This window comes from Rana temporaria, chromosome 3, assembly GCF_905171775.1.
Source record: "Rana temporaria chromosome 3, aRanTem1.1, whole genome shotgun sequence".
Lineage (NCBI taxonomy): Eukaryota > Metazoa > Chordata > Amphibia > Anura > Ranidae > Rana > Rana temporaria.
In genome coordinates, this window is record NC_053491.1 from 44,121,287 (window position 1) to 44,141,333 (window position 20,047).

The 20,047-nt window shown below is 45.8% G+C and overlaps 1 protein-coding gene across 1 annotated transcript in view; it reads right to left on the reverse strand.

Annotated features, from left to right (window-relative positions):
• Positions 1-17,665, reverse strand: part of UNC45A (unc-45 myosin chaperone A) — an 81,117-nt gene extending 63,452 nt beyond the window's left edge. Inside the window, exon 1 of the mRNA XM_040342480.1 lies at positions 17,512-17,665. Within this exon, the coding sequence (XP_040198414.1) occupies positions 17,512-17,535 (24 nt within the window). The 5' untranslated portion in view covers positions 17,536-17,665. The remainder of the gene's footprint in view (positions 1-17,511) is intronic.
• Positions 17,666-20,047: the final 2,382 nt, after the last annotated feature.

Below are 20,047 nucleotides of genomic sequence, written 5' to 3' on the forward strand. Positions count from 1 at the left end.
ATACCATCAAGAAAATATATAGAATAAATTTTATCCCCCTGCTCAACGAAATAAAAAGGGAAATTAAAAACATATTCAATAGACCTATTTCGTGGTTCGGGAGGATAAATGTAGTAAAAATGGTTCTCATCCCAAAAATCCTATACAAGTTTCAAATGGTCCCAATATACCTACCACCGTCATTCATTAAAATAATTAACTCCCTCATAATGAACTATATTTGGAATAATAAAAAACACAGGGTGTCTGCTCAAATTCTAAAACGGGCCAAGAAAAAGGGAGGCTTAGCTGTACCCGACATCAGATTGTATTATAATGCTTCGGTTCTCTCACGGGTTATAGAATGGGCTAAAGAATCCCAGGACAAAAGATGGATAAATATTGAATGCACATTAGCAAGGGCACAGTTAGGGAGATTAATTTGGAATCCACCACAACACAGATCCTTACACACTTCAACACACACAATTACTCATAATGCATGGAGGATCTGGGATAGACTTCACAAACAATTAAAAACAGAATTCAACTCACCCTTTATTGATTTAAAAGAAAACGAATATTTTATTCCAGGGACAAAAGAAGTAGGGGGAAATTGGATCACAAATAGAACACAGTTAAAAGATATAACACTAGATGGCAAAATTAGGACACTTCACGATATTAAATATAGGATTGGAATTAGGGCGCTCGACGAGTGGAGATACTTGCAGTTAGTGTCATTCGTCAAGCGCCTACCACACCCTTTGAGGTCACAAGAGGATTACACCTTATTGGAACAATTGTGTAGCATCGAAAGCTCAAAGGGAAATATATCTAAAATCTATAATTACTTGCAGAAAACGGAAGAGTTGGACACGCTAAAATACATCCAAAATTGGGAAACGGACTTAGGGGTCCCAAGGGGGAAAACGACCATAGGAAGAATCCTGAAAATGACCCACACCTCGGCAGTAGATGTAAGAACTGCCGAGATGAACTTCAAATGTTTGACGAGGTGGTATGCCACTCCAGATAAAATGGCAAAATTCAGAGGGGGAGAGTCAGAGAAATGTTGGAGAGGTTGTGAGTCAAGGGGAACAATGGCACACCTATGGTGGGACTGCCTGAAAATTAAAGCTTATTGGAAAAAAATCTTGGCCCTGATAAAGGTAATAACAAAAAAAGAAGTGGAAGATAACCCATGGGTAGTTCTCTTTCATGGGGGGGAGATTCCAGAGAAGGAGTACAAGGGTTCACTGATCCCTCATTTATTGAACGCAGCGAAACGATTGATTCCCCTTAAATGGAGAGACGCGAAAAGTCCGCAAATGTGGGAGTGGATCGACTCCGTAGAGGACACTTATAGGAGAGAGAAATTAAAATACGGGAGCTATAAACACGAGGTAGGGGAAAAGGATATATGGGTACCCTGGATGGAATTTAAAAAGTCCTGGAGGTTCGCAGAAAACCTGAGAGAGGAATAGGAACGCATTTTTCAATTAAGGGAAGGAATTCTTACAGTGGAGTCGTGGGATGGTCAAGGGAGGGGGGGGGTAGGGGGGGGGAGGGGGGATTTAGTTGGGGAGGGGGGAGATGGGGTGCTGGGTATTTCTTTGTCACGCAGATAAAACCTTTTAAAAATTCCGTACTTACTATAAAAGAGTGAGTTCTAAACGGTGAAAAAAAAAAAAAAAAAAAAAAGATGAAAATATAAAAATAAACAAATAAATAAAATAAAAATAACAAGTATAAAAATATGCAAAAGAAATGCACCACAAATGATGCTAAACCTGATGTAGAGACGGAATTATGAATAAAATCATGAGCAAGTCTCTCGCAGTGGTGAAGTCTGAAGTGGCAAAAAAAAAAAAAAAAAAAAAAAAAAAAAAAGGTGTGCGGTGTGATAAATACTCGACTAAAAACGCTGCCGCTCTTCTTACAAGTGAAAACTGTAATAGCAACTGTCATGTATCTAACATCCAGGCAATCATTGCTGACCTCTGCCATTACAAATGCTACTCTAGTTGTCTGGCTGTCTTGCTAAAACCCGAGCATTATTCATTTCAGCCACAAGCGCGATAAGAAGAGCTCCTGACTTTCCTGATTTGCAGACTTGTTCCAGGTCAGTGAAACAAATTATTGAAGACGGGGCGTCAGTATAACACCAGACACCCAGTATTGACAGAGGTCAGCAATGGCAGACCTGAGAATTCTCTGACCACACATCCAAAGACCTTCCTCCATCCAGAGCTGAAATATTAACTACTTGCCGACCAGCCGCCGTCATTTTACGGCGGCAGGTCAGCTCCCCTGCGCGAGAGCCCGTAGCTATACGTCGGCTCTCGCGCAGGCCACTAGGGGCGCGCGCACCCCCGACTCCCGTACGCGTGCCCGGCGGGCGCGATCGCTGCCAGGCGCACGATCACTCGTTACATAGCGGGAAGCTGTGTGTGTAAACACACAGCTCCCGGTCCTGTCAGGGAGAGAAATGCTGATCTTCTGTTCATACAATGTATGAACAGAAGATCAGTCATTTCCCCTAGTGAGGCCACCCCCTCTACAGTTAGAACACACACAGGGAACATACTTAACCCCTTCCCCGCCCCCTAGTGTTAACCCCTTCACTGCCCGTGGCATTTTTATAGTAATCCAATGCATTTTTATAGCACTGATCGCTATAAAAATGTCAATGGTCCCAAAAATGTGTCAAAAGTGTCCGAAGTGTCTGCCATAATGTCGCAGTACCGAAAAAAAAATAATCGCTGATCACCGCCATTACTAGTAAAAAAAAAAAAATATTATTAAAAATGCCATAAAAATACCCCCTATTTTGTAAACGCTATAACTTTTACGCAAACCAATCAATAAACGCTTATTGCGATTTTTTTTTGACGAAAAATATGTAGAAGAATACGTATCGGCCTAAACTGAGGAAAATGTATTATATATATATATATATATATATATATATATATATATATATATATATATATATTTATATTTGGGGGATATTTATTATAGCAAAAAGTAAAAAATATTATTTTTTTTCAAAATTGTCGCTCTATTTTTGTTTATAGCACAAAAACTAAAAACCGCAGAGGTGATCAAATACCACCAAAAGAAAGCTCTATTTGTGGGGAAAAAAGGACGCCAATTTTGTTTGGGAGCCACGTCGCACGACCGCGCAATTGTCAGTTAAAGCGGCGCAGTGCCGAATCGCAAAAAGTGCTCTGGTCTTTGACCAGCAATATGGTCTGGTGGTTAAGTGGTTAAACCTCACCTATGGTCAAAATTCAAAATCATATATTAATTTCTATATTGTATTTTTATTATTTGTACACAGGATAGGAGGATTTACTTACCGGACAGACAGGAAGGAAGGTGTGGACCAACTAATCGATAATGAAAATCGTTGACAACGATTTTCATAATGGAATATTATCGATAATATCAATTAATCATTTCAGCCCTAATCACTACATCCTGTGAGTAGGCACTGCTGTGTCACACATTTCACAGAGCCTGCCTTAACCACTTACGGACCGCCCGCCGCAGTTTTACGTGATGACTTTGAAGAGGAATACCGTTGTTATGGTAGCAGCTAGCTACCATAACCCCAGTATCCTCTTCTTCAGCGGGCGATCCTCTAAAAGATAAAAGTGGTCTCTGCGGCGAGATCACTTTTATCGGTGGCAGGAGAAGGCCCCCCCCTCCCGCCGCTCACCGGTGCCCTCCGACACTTACCAGAGCCGCCGGTAGCGGCGGAGGCGATCCGGTCCTATCCCTTGCTGTGTGTGGAGACGAGTAAGGGGGAAGATGGCCCCCACCCACCTCCATATCACTGCAGGGTGGAAGCGACCTCAAAAAGGGACATATATTGGTCCCTATGAGATTGCGGGTGTCAACGGATAAACATCCGCTGACACACGATCTCGTCCGCCTCTGCAAAGATCCGATTTTGCAGACGGAAGAAAACCCTATTTTTCCTTCCGTCTGCGGATCTGATCGGATGAACACGGACATACGGTCCTTGTTCATCCGATCCTCCCATAGGGGAGAGCGGAGAAAAGACAGGGCGGTCCCTACACAGTGTGTGGGGAACGCCCTGTCATCCACCGGCTCAGCGGGGATCAACGGAGCGATCCCCGCTGAGCATACGGAGGCGGATCATTACTGATCTGCCCCGTGTGAAAGGACATTTTTTTGTTGTAATTTTTTCAAAAAAGTCCAAATATGAGATGTGAGGTCTTTTTGACCCCAGATCTCATATTTAAGAGGACCTGTCATGCTTTTTTCTATTACAAGGGATGTTTTCATTCCTTGTAATAGGAATATTTTTATTTTTTTTAAAAACACTTTCAAAATCAATAAAATCAAGTAAAATAAATAAGAAAAAAACATGCAACCTGTAGAATGTTTTAAACGTCGCCTATGGAGATTTTTAAGGATAAAAGTTTGACGCCATTCCACGAGCGTGTGCAATTTTGAAGCGTGACATGTTGGGTATCAATTTACTCGGTGTAACATTATCTTTCACAATATATAAAAAAAATTGGGCTAACTTTACTGATGTCTTATTTTTTTAATTCAAAAAAGTTATTTTTTTTCCAAAAAAAAAGTGCGCTTGTAGGACCGCTGCGCAAATACGGTGTGACAAAAAGTATTGCAATGACTGCCATTTTATTCTCTAGGGTGTTAGAAAAAAAATTATAATGTTTGGGGGTTCCAAGTAATTTTCTAGCAAAAAAAATTGTTTTTAAATTGTAAACACAGAGTCTGAAAAAAGGGATTTTTAATACAGCTTACCTGTAAAATCCTTTTCTTGGAGTACATCACGGGACACAGAGCGGCATATTCATTACTATATGGGTTATATGGAGTACCTTCAGGTGTTGACACTGGCAATCTCAAACAGGAAATGCCCCTCCCTATATAACCCCCTCCCATAGGAGGAGTACCTCAGTTTTGTAGCAAGCAGTATGCCTCCCAAAATGGTCCCCAAAAAGAGGGGTGGGAGCTCTGTGTCCCGTGATGTACTCCAAGAAAAGGATTTTACAGGTAAGCTGTATTAAAAATCCCTTTTTCTTTATCGTACATCACGGGACACAGAGCGGCATATTCATTACTATATGGGATGTCCCAAAGCAATGCTCACAATGAGGGGAGGGAGAACATCTCCAAGACAAAAGGATTTAATTTAGAGAATACTCAAATCATAATAAATCCAACTTAGTTGAGAAAAATAATCTTAAATTTTAAATTTAACTCAAAAAAGAGGAGCCCCCGGATTCCGAGGGTCTCAAACTGCAGCCTGCAGCACTGCCTGCCCAAAGGCTGTATCAGAATTCCTTCTTACGTCCAACTGGTAGAACTTTGTAAACGTGTGGACAGAAGACCAGGTTGCCGCCTTGCAAACTTGAGCCATAGAGATCTGGTGGTGTGCTGCCCAGGAGGCGCCCATGGCCCTAGTAGAATGAGCCTTTAATGATACTGGAGGAGGCAACCCTTTCAAGCCGTAGGCCTGAGTGATTAATTGCTTAATCCACCTAGAAATGGTGGACTTTGCAGCTGCCTGCCCCTTCTTGGGCCCATCCGGTAATACGAACAGCACATCTGTTTTCCGGATCTTCTTTGTAGCTTTAAGATAGGCCTTCATGGCCCTGACGATATCCAAGGTATGCAGCAACCCTTCCTTTCTGGAAGTAGGTTTAGGGAAGAAGGATGGTAATACCAAATCCTGGTTCAAATGAAAACTGGATACAACCTTCGGTAGGAAGGAAGGATGAGGGCGGAGAACGACCCTGTCCTTATGAAAAATAAGATATGGTTCCTTACAGGATAAGGCCGCCAGTTCCGATACTCTTCTTGCGGAAACTATGGCGACCAAAAATACTAACTTTTTTGTCAGTAAAACCAAAGGAATTTCAGCCAACGGCTCAAACGGTTGTTTCTGTAAACTTGACAGAACAAGGTTTAAATCCCACGGGCAAAGCGGGGATTTAACTGGAGGTTTAATACGTAAGACCCCTTGAAGGAAGGTCTTAACCAGCGAGTGGGTGGCCAGCGGCCGCTGAAACCACACTGACAGAGCAGAAATCTGTCCTTTGATTATGCTTAATGCCAATCCTTTATCCACTCCTAGCTGGAGAAAACTTAATACTCTATCGATGGTAAATTTGCGAGAAAGCCATCGCTTGGACTCACACCAGCCTACATAGGCCTTCCAGACCCTGTAATAAATCACCCTAGAGACCGGTTTCCTGGCTCTGATTAGGGTAGAGATTACTTTCTGAGACAGACCTCTACCCCTGAGAATCAGGGATTCAGTTTCCAGGCCGTCAAATTTAGATGCCGTAAGGCAGGGTGGAGGATCGGACCTTGCGATAGCAGGTCTGGCCGTAGAGGAAGAGTCCAAGGGTCTCCCACTACCATCTTTAAGATTAGTGAGTACCATGCCCTTCTGGGCCATGCTGGAGCTACCAGGATGACTGGTATGTGCTCCACCCGGATCCTGCGCCGCAGGCGGGGTAGTAACTGGAGCGGGGGAAACGCATAAAGAAGTTTGAACTGATGCCAAGGGCAAACCAACGCATCGGTTCCGCAGGCCATCGGATCCCTTGAGCGGGACATGAACCTGTCTAGCTTCTTGTTGAGTCTCGATGCCATGATATCCACGTCCGGCACTCCCCATCTTTGGCAGAGTGCTTGAAAGATTTGTGGATGCAGAGACCATTCCCCCGGCAAAAGAGTCTGGCGGCTTAAGAAGTCCGCCTGAAAGTTGTCCACTCCTGGAATGAATATTGCCGATATGCAGGGCACATGAGCCTCTGCCCATAGGAGAATCAAGCTCACCTCTCTCTGAGCGGCTTGACTCCTGGTTCCCCCTTGGTGATTTATGTATGCCACGGCCGTGGCATTGTCTGATTGAATTCTCACCGGGAACCCCTGCAATTTTGACGTCCAAGCCCTGAGGGCTAGTCGAGCAGCTCTGAGCTCCAAGATGTTGATGGGCAACTGCTTCTCTGGCGTTGCCCAAGTACCTTGGCGAGTGCAACCATCCAAAATTGCTCCCCAGCCCGTCAGGCTGGCGTCTGTGGTCACTATCTTCCAAGCCACTGAGCTGAAAGACTTCCCCTTCAGTAGATTCTGAGGGTCTAACCACCAGCACAGACTTTGTCGGACTCTTGATGAGAGCGGCAACGGGATATCCAAGGCCTGCGGCCTTCTGCTCCATGCTGACAGGATGGCTGCCTGCAGGATGCGAGTGTGGCTCTGGGCGTATGGTACCGCCTCGAATGTGGCCACCATCTTGCCTAGTAATCTCATACATAGGCGAATAGTCGGTTCCTTCTTGCTTAGAACCAGTAGGATTAATTCCTTGATGGCTTTGACCTTCCTCAGAGGTAGAAACACTCTTTGTTGTTCTGTGTCTAATCTCATGCCGAGATATTTCAACTGCCTTGTGGGCAGGAAAGCTGACTTTTCTCGATTTAGGACCCAGCCGAACTTCTCGAGGTATTGGACCGTGAGGGCCACTGCTCGCTCCAAGCCGGGAGACGAGTGATCTATGACTAGGAGGTCGTCCAGGTATGCTAGGATCGTGACCCCTTGGATCCTTAGTTTGGCTAGGATTGGAGCTAGGACCTTCGTGAACACCCGGGGGGCCGTAGCCAACCCGAAGGGAAGCGCCACGAATTGGAAGTGACGCGAAGCCACCATGAAGCGTAGATATCTTTGATGTGGCTGATAAATTGGAAGATGAAGGTAGGCATCCTTTATGTCTATGGACGCCATGAAGTCGTCCTTTTGGAGTGTGGTAGCTGCTGACCGCACGGTTTCCATCCGAAATGAGCGGATCTCTAGGTATGTATTTACCATCTTTAGGTCCAAAATTGGCCTGACATCTCAATTGGACTTCGGGATGATGAATAGGTTGGAGTAGAAACCTAGCCCCTGTTCCAGGACTGGTACCTCTACTATTACTTCCTGGGAAAGTAGATGATTTAATGCCGACATTAATGCGGCTCCTTTCTCCGGATCGTTTGGAATCCTCGACTCCTGGAAATGAAGAGGAGGAAACCTTTAGGAAATCTAATTTGTAGCCCGTGGCCACGGAAGACCGTACCCACTCGTCGGGAATGCTGGCTTCCCAAACCTCTGAAAAGAGTCGCAGCCTTCCCCCCACCTTCGTGGGTGGGGGCGCCCCTTCATAAGGTCGGCTTGGGGGCTGGGTTTGCTGGTTTGCGAACCCACTGCTTTCTGCCTTTAGCAGCCTGTCCTTGTGATTTGCTGTTGAAGCCGAAGTTTGCTTTCGCAGGAGGCCGTCGATACTGTTTGGCATTAGAGGGCCCCTGCCCAGGGGAGTACTGTCGTTTAAACGCAGGCCCCTGAAACTTCCTCTTAGTTGGCAAGAGAGTACTTTTGCCATTTGAAATGGTTTGAATGTATTTATCTAGGTCTTCTCCGAAGAGTCGTCCTCCATGGAAGGGGAACCCTACCAGGAGCTTCTTGCATGGGGGCTCGGCCTCCCAGCTTTTTAACCATAAGAGTCTTCTCATATGGATAAGGGATAACGATAAACGTGACGCTTGCTGGATAGAATCCTTAATTGCGTCTACTGTAAAACATATGGCCTTAGGGACATCCGAAAATTCTTCTGCCTGCTGGGCAGGAATAAGTTTAAGCATCTGCTTAACCTGATCCGATAATGCTTGAGCAACCCCAATCGCAGCCACGGCTGGCTGTACTACTGCCCCTGCAGTAGTGAAGGAGTTCTTAAGTAGTGCTTCCAAGCGTTTATCAACTGGATCCTTGAATACCTGTATGTTTTCTACAGGGCATGTTAATGATTTGTTAATACATGAGATGGCTGCGTCCACTGCAGGAGTAGCCCATTTCTTGGAAAATTTATCTTCCATAGGATATAGGGCAGAGAATCTTTTAGGTGGTAAGAAGATTTTTCTGGCTTGTTCCAATCTTGGAACAAAACTCCCTCTAGTAGAGGGTGGATCGGAAATACTGCATTGCTTTGAGGCGCCCTCAGTGAGCCCAAAGCTGAAACCGTAGATACCTGGAGATCTGGTACTGGCAAGTTGAATGCATTTATGGACCAAGTCCGTTAAGGCTTGAGTCCACCAGCTCTCCCCTTGGGAGACTGCTCCAGACTCCTCTGTATCCGGATCTTCGATCCCTGAACCTACTTGGTCCTTGTCCAAGAGGTCGTCCAATTCCCCTGAGGAAAGGACCTCCTCTTCTGAGGGTCTGCGCTCGGGCGACGGAGATCTAATCCGTTTACTGCCCCGCATAGCTGTGGCTATCATTTTTCCCATTCTTTTCTCCATCTCTCTTAAAGAGGTGAGTAATACCTCGTCCGTGACCATCTTAGGGTTGGACTGACCCGCGCCAGCTCCAGCCCCAGATCCCGATGGCCCCAAGGCTCCCTGTGGGGAAAGCAGCGGCATAACTTTGTCCGAGACCTTAGACTCTCCGGATGCCTATGGTACAATACCAAGGTACACCTGCTACCTATTGGTATTTGGAACTATAAAAGTTAATTGCCCAAACACCTGTTTGGGGGATAAAAAATGCTTCCTCTCCCCTAGATGACTTTTTTTTTTTTTTTTTTTCGTTTTTGTTTCAAATCCAGGAAAGAAAAAAACATTCTGTCCCCCTGAGTAGTATTGCAAAGAAAAACTATGAGATGGAAAAGAAAACAGCCTATTTCTAGGCTTGAAAAACAGTCTTCTGAAGACTGCAATATCCTTTCTGGCCACTGTGAGTCCTCGGCGCCCCGTGCTGCCGTTCTGGTCTTTCCTCCCCCGTTCCAAAGTATTGAATGGAACAAACAAGGAAGGGCCGCCCCTTCCTTAAGCCACTGACCCGCCCTTCCCCCCCCAGCAATCTCAAACAGGAAATGCCCCTCCCGACAGAGGGGGGGGGGGGGTTTGGGAGGAAGGGACCTCTCTGTTCCAGCAAACTGCAGCCTGCAGCCTGGAACCATGAGGAGGTCAGCGTTTTGCCTGCTTTGCAGGCTCTGAGGAGGAAGACTGAATGGAGCATCGCCTGGAGGCTTGCAGGTAAGCACAGCTCTCTGACACACACATATATTTTTATATCACACAGGCCCCACTCAATGCTTTTCCAACACTACAAGGGAGGTCACATCTTATGGGGAATAATACATATAGAGCCATCCTATCTTTATGATATGTGACTAGTTTGCCAGATGCAGTGCATAACTTTAGGCATGTCCCCTGTGACCCCCCAGAAAAAAACCTGCTAAGAACCAAGTTCCGCAAGTTTTCCCCTCACTTACCTGCTCCATGCCGCAGGACTTTGCCAAGCAAGAGGCCCAATCTTCCCCCATCTCCGTGGGGATGTCTAGACCTTCAGGCCCTGGGTTCCTATGAAGGATCCACTGTCCTGGGCCCATATAGCACCCTGGCAACAGAAAACATTAGGCACCCAAAGGTTTCTAAGTTCTGGGCCCAGGGTCCAGCTCTCTAAAAAGAAAAGCATTATGGGCTATACCCCAAGGGTTTGGGGTCCGGTTACTGACCACTTTAGCGCTGAGGCTTTTTTGGACAGAACCGGTAGCTCACCTAATCCCAAGGATGCGGAGGCAAGCTAAACCATGACTAACACCTAAGACACTGGCGTAAAAACTGAGGTACTCCTCCTATGGGAGGGGGTTATATAGGGAGGGGCATTTCCTGTTTGAGATTGCCAGTGTCAACACCTGAAGGTACTCCATATAACCCATATAGTAATGAATATGCCGCTCTGTGTCCCGTGATGTACGATAAAGAAAACAGGGTCTGTCTTAAAGTGGTTAAGAAGGCGTTTCAGGAGGCAGAGTCAGTACAGGAATCACTGCTTGCAGGTAGCAAGGTACCATGGGATATGTAGTCCTTAGAAATGTAAAGTAAACAGCAGAGGAGAAGCTGCAAAGAATGCTGGGAACCCAGGAAGTTGTGGGAAAAGACGGCTAGCAAACAGGCAGAACTCACAACACGAAAGGAGATTTTTCAAGTAAGTTTATGTTGGACTGTTAAAAATAACCATTGTCTCTATTACAAAAATGAAAGTTGATGCTGTCACCATAGATCTCCTTATAATTGGAGGTCATCACCTACTTTAACAACTTCATCCCTGGACAATTTTGCTGGTCAATGATCGGGCCACTTTTTGCGATTCGGCACTGCGTCGCTTTAACTGACAATTGTGCGGTCATGGGACGTGGCTCCCAAACAAAATTGGCGTCCTTTTTTTCCCACAAATAGAGCTTATTTTTTGCGCTATAAACAAAAATAGAGCGACAATTTTGAAAAAAATTCAATATTTTTTTTACTTTTTGCTACAATAAATATGCCCAAAAAATATATATATAAAAAAAAAAATTTTCCCTCAGTTTAGGCCGATACTAATTCTTCTACATATTTTTCGTAAAAAAAAAAAAAAACACAATAAGCGTTTATTGATTGGTTTGCGAAAAAGTTATAACATCTACAAAATAGTGGATAGTTTTATGGCATTTTTATAAAAAAATGTTTTACTAGTAATGGCGGCGATCTGCGATTTTTATCGGTACTGCGACCTTATGGCGGACACTTCGGACACTTGACACATTTTTGGGACCATTGCCATTTTTATAGCGATCAGTGCTATAAAAATGCATTGATCACTGGCAGGGAATGGGTTAACACTAGGGGGCGAGGAAGGGGTTAAGTATGTTCCCTCTCTGTGTTCTAACTGAAAGGGGGGGTGGGACTGACTAGGGGAAATGACAGATCGCTGTTCATACATTGTACGAACATGCGATCAGTCACTTCTCCCCCTGAAAGGACCGGAGGTGTGTGTTTACGCTCTGTAACGAGCGATCGTGGGTGCCCGGCGGTGATCTCGCCCGCCGGGCACGTGCGTCGGTATCAGGGGCGAGCAGGGGGCGCGCGAGCGCTCCTAGTGGTTAAAATGCAAAATTACGTGATTTTGCACAGCCGAGCCGACCTGCCGCTTTAAAACTGCGGCGGCCGGTCGGCAACTGGTTAAAGCGGAGGTTCACACAAAAAGTGAACCTCCGCTTTTTGGATCCCTCCCACCTCCAGGGTCACATGTTGCACCTTTCAGGGGGAGGGGGGTGCAGATACCTGTCTGAGACAGGTATTTGGACCACTTCCAGGTTCTGACTCCCGCGGGAGTCCAACCTCGTCACGTGACCCCCCCCCCGATGTCTTATGGGAAACACACAGTTCCCGGGAGAGAGCGGGGACCAGTGACGTCGCGCCGCGATCCTCGTGCATGCGCAGTAGGGAATCGGGTAGTGAAGCCACAAGGCTTCACTTCCTGATTCCCTCACTGAGGATGGCGGCAGAAGTAGCAGAGGACCAAGCGATTGCTCAGCCTTGTCTGCTGACATCACTGGCGCACTGGACAGGTAAGTGTCCATTTTTTAAAAGTCAGCAGCTGCAGTATTTGTAGCGGCTGGCTTTGAAACAAAAAAAAAAAAAAAAACAGGTGGACCTCCGCTTTAACACTCCCAGACCTTCCTATCCATCTTGGGGGAAAATATGTCTCTGAAGAAGACTGCCCAACGTTGATGCAGGTCATAGTGCCAAGTGGGAGGACAATAGTGACACTCGGCACATGTGACTGTCACTTTATCAATTTCAATGGGATGGCAAATGGAATCCATTTAGAAGAGGAAGACCCCAACAGATTTTAACCACTTACCCCCCGGACCATATTGCTGCCCAAAGACCAGAGTACTTTTTGCGATTCGGGACTGCGTCGCTTTAACAGACAATTGCGCGGTCGTGCGACGTGGCTCCCAAACAAAATTGGCGTCCTTTTTTTCCCACAAATAGAGCTTTCTTTTGGTGGTATTTGATCACCTCTGCGTTTTTTATTTTTTGCGCTATAAACGAAAATAGAATGACAATTTTGAAAAAAATGAATATTTTTTACTTTTTGCTTTAATAAATATCCCCCAAAAATATATAAAAAAACATTTTTTTTCCTCAGTTTAGGCCGATACGTATTCTTCTACATATTTTTCGTAAAAAAAAAAAATCGAAATAAGCGTTTATTGATTGGTTTGCGCAAAAGTTATAGCGTTTACAAAATAGGGGGTATTTTTATGGCATTTTTATTAATATTTTTTTTACTAGTAATGGCGGCGATCAGCGATTTTTTTTTCGGTATTGCGACATTATGGCGGACACTTCGGACATTTTTGACACATTTTTGGGACCATTGGCATTTTTATAGCGATCAGTGCTATAAAAATGCATTAGATTACTATAAAAATGCCACTGGCAGTGAAGGGGTTAACACTAGGGGGCGGGGAAGGGGTTAAGTATGTCCCTGGGTGTGTTCTTACTGTGTGGGGGGGGGGTGGCCTCACTAGGGGAAACACTGATCCTCGGTTCATACATTGTATGAACCGAAGAAAAGCATTTCCCCTGCTGACAGGACCGAGAGCTGTGTGTTTACACACACAGCTCCCGGTCCCCGCTCTGTAACGAGCGATCGCGTGTGCCCGGCGGCGATCGCGCCCGCCGGGCACACGCACGGGGGTCGGGGGCGAGCGGGGGGCGCGCGCGCGCCTCTAGTGGCGGCTAAAAGGCAGGACGTCATAATACGTGATCTCGCCTAGGAGAGCCACCTTGTGGACGTATTATGACGGTGCGGCGACGGCAAGTGGTTAAAGACCCTGCTTTTAACCAGAAGTTAACCCCTTTCTGACCAGGCCATTTTTTGTGATTCGGCACTGCATCACTCTGACAATTGCACAGTCGTGCGACGCTGTACCCAAACAAAATTGACGTCCTTTTTTTCCCCACAAATAGAGCTTTCTTTTGGTGGTATTTGATCATCTCTGCGGTTTTTATTTTTTGCTCTATAAACAAAAGAAAAACGAAGATTTGGGAAAAAAAAAAAAAAAAAACACACAATGGGCCAGATTCAGCAAAAATTTACGCCGGCGTATCTATAGATACGACGCGTAAATTCAAAGCTGCGCCAGCGTATCTTCTTTCTGTATTCAGAAAGCAAGATATGCCGAAATTAGGCTAAGATCTGACTGGCGTAAGTCTCTTACGCCGTCGTATCTTAGGATGCATATTTACGCTGGCCGCTAGGTGGCACTTCCGTCATTTTCGGCGTAGAACATGCAAATGACCTAGATACGCCGATTCACAAACGTACGTGCCCCCGGCGGAATTTTTTTACGTCGTTTGCGTAAGGCTTTTCCGGCGTAACGTTGCTCCCGCTTCTATGAGGCGTACGCAATGTTAAGTATGGACGTCGTTCCCGCGTCGAATTTTTTACTTTTTACGTTGTTTGCGTAAGTCCTTCACGAATAGGGCTGGACGTAATTTACGTTCACGTCGAAACCAATACGTCCTTGCGGCGTACTTTGGAGCAATGCACACGGACGGCGCATGCGCCTTTTGTCAAAAACGTCAATCACGTCGGGTCACCATCCATTTACATAAAACACGCCCCCCTCATCCTCATTTGAATTAGGCGTGCTCACGCCGGCCCCATTTACGCTACGCCGCCGTAACTTAGGAGGCAAGTGCTTTGTGAATACAGCACTTGCCTCTCCGATTTACGGCGGCGTAGCGTAAATACGATACGCTACGCCGCCGTAACAATGCGCCCGGCTACCTGAATCCGGCCCAATATCCTTTTACTTTTTGCTATAATAAATATCCCAAATAAAAAAAATGTTCCTCAGTTTAGTATTCAGTATTCTTCTACATGTTTTTGGTAAAAATAAAATCGCAATAACGGCAAAAGTTTGTGCAAAAGTTACAGCGTCTACAAAATAGGGGATAGATTTATGGCATTTTTTTTTTTTTACTAGTAATGGTGGCGATCGGCGTTTTTAGGTAAAGTTGATCCGGGAATAACTTTACCTATAAATGTTACTTCTTTCAGGCTGGAAACAAATTTTTCTCATCTGCGGACCGATCCAAAACTAAGCATGTGCAACATAAATCCATGAACCCCCCTCCCCCCAAAGATATGGCGCCTTTTCACTCTGAATTTTAACCATGAAAATACTGACCCACCGCAATCGCATGCATTGCAATCGGTTGCAGAGTAGTTATCAATCAACCCCACTTACGTAAATGGGTCGCGGTCGATATCCCAACACGCTGTTTGATTAAGGTTGAGCTCAGGCGTTTTCGCAACTCCACGTGCCCGTCAGGAAGCTGACACTCCACAGCGCTATTCACAGGTAGTGAGACATTTCCAGATCTGTGCGGGCGCGGATCAGAAAATTTCTCACTGCCTGTGATTGGCGCTGTGGAGTGTCAGCTTCCTGGCGGGTGCATGAAGTTGCGAAAACGCCTGAGCTCATCCTTATTCTGCACATGATGTCAGGGGGGCGGCCGGGGAAGTGGGAGGGGGCAGGGCAGCAGAACTGTGGTTCAACCGCCTGCTTTTACCTCCCCCATGTGAATGAGCCCCAGTTTTCTGGCTGTCTTCTGGGTGCTTGTACACCTGGCATTCTACGTGAGTTATACCCGTACTCTTGGATCTGCCCGAAGACTTTTACCTTCACATCCCAGGAACCTACAGGCACCACCATGATGTGCTTCACGGTACTGGTCCCAATAGTGGAAGCTCCACTTATCTGCCTCTCCCCCTCCCGCTGTCATATTTGGCACCTTCCGATGTGGGGGAGGGGTTTTTACCAGGTACCCATTTCCGCGGTGATATCTCATTGGTCCCCCCCTCCTCCTTCCCCCGCCGCTGGGCCATTCAGAGAGTGCAGCGTGCTTCACGCATGCGCAGTAGAGAACCAGCTGTGAAGCAGCAAATCTTCACTGCCAGTTTCCCTTACAGACAATGGCGGGGGTGGCACCCGAGAGTCGATGGAAACATCGGTTGGGGTGCCGACATCGCTGGATCCCTGGACAGGTAAGTGTCCCAATAAGATCCCTGGACAGGTAAGTGTCCCAATAATATAAGTCAGCAGTTACAGTATTTGTAGCTGCCTTTTAACCTCTTGACGACCGTGTCACGAGGATATACGTCGGCAGAATGGCCCATTGTGCGGGCGCCCCTGCCGTGAGCTCTGTGCCCATGGGACCCGATGTCCGCTGGTGTCCCGCGATCGGGTCACAGAGCTGCAGAACGGGGAGAGGCCAGTGTAAACAAGACATCTTCCCGTTCTGCCTAGTGACACAACACTGATCGTCTGTTCCCTCTCATCGGGAGCAGCGATCAGTGATGTGTGACAGTAAGCCACGCCCCCCCAAAAGTTAGAATCACTCCCTAGGACACACTTAACCCCTTCCTGGCCCCCTAGTGGTCAACCCCTTCACTGCCAGTCACGTTTATACAGTAATCCGTGCATTTGTATAGCACTGACCGCTGTATAAATGTGAATGGTCCCAAAAAAGCGTCAAAAGTGTCCGCCGTAATGTCGCAGTCACGATAAGAATCGCTGATCGCCGCCACTACTAGTAAAAAAAATATTATAAAAATGCCATAAAACTATCCCCTATTTTGTAGAGGTTATAACTTTTGCGCAAACCAATCAATATACGCGTATTGCGATTTTTTTTAGAATACGGCCTAAACTGAGGAAAACAAAAAACATTTAATAGATTTTTTGGGGATATTTATTGTAGCAAAAAGTAAAAAATATAGTTTTTTCCCCAAAATTGTCGCTCTATTTTTGTTTATATAACAACAAATAATAACCGCAGAGGTGATCAAATACCACCAAAAGAAAGCTCAATTTGTGAGGAAAAAAAAGGACGTCAATTTTGTTTTGGAGCCACGTCGCACGACCGCGCAATTGTCAATTAAAGCTACACAATGCCGAATCGCAAAAAGTGGCCCGGTCATTTGGCAGCCAAATGGTCCGGGGCTGAAGTGATTCATTTGTTGCTGGTGGGGAGAGCAGCACTCCTCTATAATGTCACTTTGCGCAGGCGGTGGCGCCTCGAGTGCAGCTCTGAGGGGACGCACCAATATCCGCAATGCACACAATTGTAGTGTGATACTTCGGCAATTATAGGGATAAAAAGACGGTGGGAAGGCATCATATCACCTCCATCCCGCCTGTCAAGGCAATTCCAGTGTGGATCTTTTTTGGAGTACCTGTCACACTTGAGCCCTGTTTACATTTACTTCCATATCAAGTCCATTGGGGAGATCTGTCCTCACTTCCTGTCCTGCTGACCCCCCACCCCAGTAACTGGGACAGGAAGTGAGGAGAAATCTCCCCAATGGGGTCATAGACAGTTCTAACCCCCCTCCCCATCCAGGGGAAGTTTTGTGTCCGGACACAGACTCACACTTCTTCCTGCAGACAGGAGCTGTGTGCTAACCCAGATATGGGGACACGTGACCCCTTCTCATTCATTCAGGCCTCCTGGCTTCAATATTTCCTGACCCACCACTGAGACACACAAGCATCGCAATTCAGTGACAGCGCCGTATAAAACGTATAATACTCCGGCCCTCCTGACACCCACAACACCCCTTCTCATAACCCACACAGACCTTCTCGGCGCCGGGCTCTCCCATTTCCACTACGAAGGCCTCAACCCAAGCCGCGGTGTTTCCCAGCTGCCGCCTCCGCCTTACAGTGCAGTGTACCCGGCTGTGCTCGCAGGATTCCTCGGCTGGCTCCGCCCACTGATGATGCGGGAAGGCTCAGCCTATACCTAATATGGCAGTGTGTGTGTGATACAGAGAGGGCTCAGCTCCGGAGAATGTGACAATACACCGGTATACACAGACAGGGCTAGGTTTGCAGCACCTTATTTATGTGAGCCAATTCCAAATGACAATTCCACTCACATTTCACACACAAGGCGGCCAGACATTCAATATTTCTAATAGGATAAGGTGACCAGATTTTTTAAATGAAATCCTGGGACATTTTTTTTTTTACTAGTAATGGTGGCAATCAGTGACTTTCTGCCCCCCGCCTTACAGCCTGTCAAGTCTTATGCCCCGTACACACGGCCGTTTTTCGGCATGAAAAAAAACAACGTTTTTAAAAACGTCATTTAACCACTTGATTACCAAGCCTGTTTTTCAGATTCGGTGTTTACGAAACTAAAACATTTTTTTTTGCTAGAAAATTACTTAAAACCCCCAAACATTATATATTTTTTTCTAACACCCTAGAGAATAAAATGGCAGTCATTGCAATACTTTTTGTCACACCGTATTTGTGCAGCGGTCTTACAAGCGCACTTTTTTTGGAAAAAAAAACACTTTTTTGAATTATAAAATAAGACAACAATAAATTTTGCCCAATTTTTTTATATATTGTGAAAGATAATGTTACGCCGAGTAAAATGATACCCAACATGTCACGCTTAAAAATTGCGCCCGCTCGTGGCATGGCGTCAAACTTTTACCCTTAAAAATCTCGATAGGCGACGTTTAAAAAATTCTACAGGTTGCATTTTTTGAGTGACAGAGGAGGTCTAGGGCTAGAATTATTGCTCTCGCTCTAACGATCGCGGCGATACCTCACTTGTGTGGTTTTAACACAGTTTTCATATGCGGGCGCTACTCGCGTATGCGTTCGCTTCTGTGTCGGGATTTTGTTTTCTTATTTATTTTTATTTTGTTTATAATTTTTTACACTGAAATAAAAAAAAAAAATTATCACTTTTATTCCTATTGCAAGGAATGTAAACATCCCTTATAATAGAAAAAAGCATGACAGGTCCTCTTAAATATGAGATCTGGGGTCAAAAAGACCTCAGATCTCATATTTAGGCTTAAATGCAAAAAAAAAAAAAATTAAACTGTAATTTTTTCAAATGACAGAAAAAAAAAATGTTTCTTTAAGACGCTGGGCGGGACTGACGTTTTGACGTCACTTCCGCCCAGCAGAGCTATGGGGACGGGTGGGGGGGATTTTTCCCTCACTCGCATGCCCACACAGCTGCCGAACGGACCCAATCGCCTCCGCCGCTACCGACGGCTCCGGTAAGCGGCGAATCCGCCACGGAGACCGCCGTTATCGTTTACAGGACCGTTGGCACTAAAGATGGATACCTCGGTTGTGGCAGCAGCTGCTGCCGTTACCGAGATATCCATCTTTAAAAACAGGACGTCTTTTGACTATGGGGCAGTAACCAAGTGGTTAAAATCATCGTGTGTGGGCTGCACATCGTTTTTCGGCTTCCGACAAAACAAAAAATCGAACATGCTGCATTTTTTAATGTCGTTTTTTAAAATGTTGTTTTTCGGGTTGTAAAAAATGATCGTGTGTGGGCTAAAACGACATTTTAAATCCACGCATGCCCAGAAGCGAGTTATGAGACGGGAGCGCTCGTTCTGGTAAAACTACCGTTCATAATGGAGTAAGCACATTCATCACGCTGTAACAGACAAAAAAGCGCAAATCGTCTTTTCCTAACAAGGAATCAGCTAAAAGCAGCCCAAAGGCGAATAGAATGTCCCCTTCAGAGTGCAGTTGTACGTCACCGCGCTTTGTTCATCATTTTTTTTAAACGATGGTGTGTGGGCAACGTCGTTTTTAATGATGAAGTTGGAAAAACTTTGTTTTTTGGACATGCTGAAAAACGTTGTTTTTTTTTCATGCCGAAAAACGACTGTGTGTACGCGGCATAACTCTTCGGGCCCCGGCTACTACTGGGTGGGGTGTGGGGGAAGATCACTCCGCCAGGGAAGGCAAGGAGATAGGCAGGTGGCTGGCCGGGACTTGAGCCAAGGCAAAAGAACATGCAAGCGGAACTGAATGGGCATGCGCCCGAAACTGAAGAAATGTTTCCTTCCACTCCGACCAGCACATGATCATCAGAAAGGGGCACAGATAATGGGAAAACCTACATCCCTAAGCTAGTAGGTGCGGTGGAGTGGGTGGCGGGGTGCAATTCAGATTTTTTTTTTTTTTATTCTGCACTGACCGTCTTTGAAATTGCCCCAGCCCCTGTTCAAAGCCAATCCGGGGACAAAACTAGGGACAGATTTGGTCCAGGGACAGTGTCCTCAATCTGGGGACTGTCCCTGGAAACCGGGGATGTCTGGTAACCCTATAATAGGAATCATT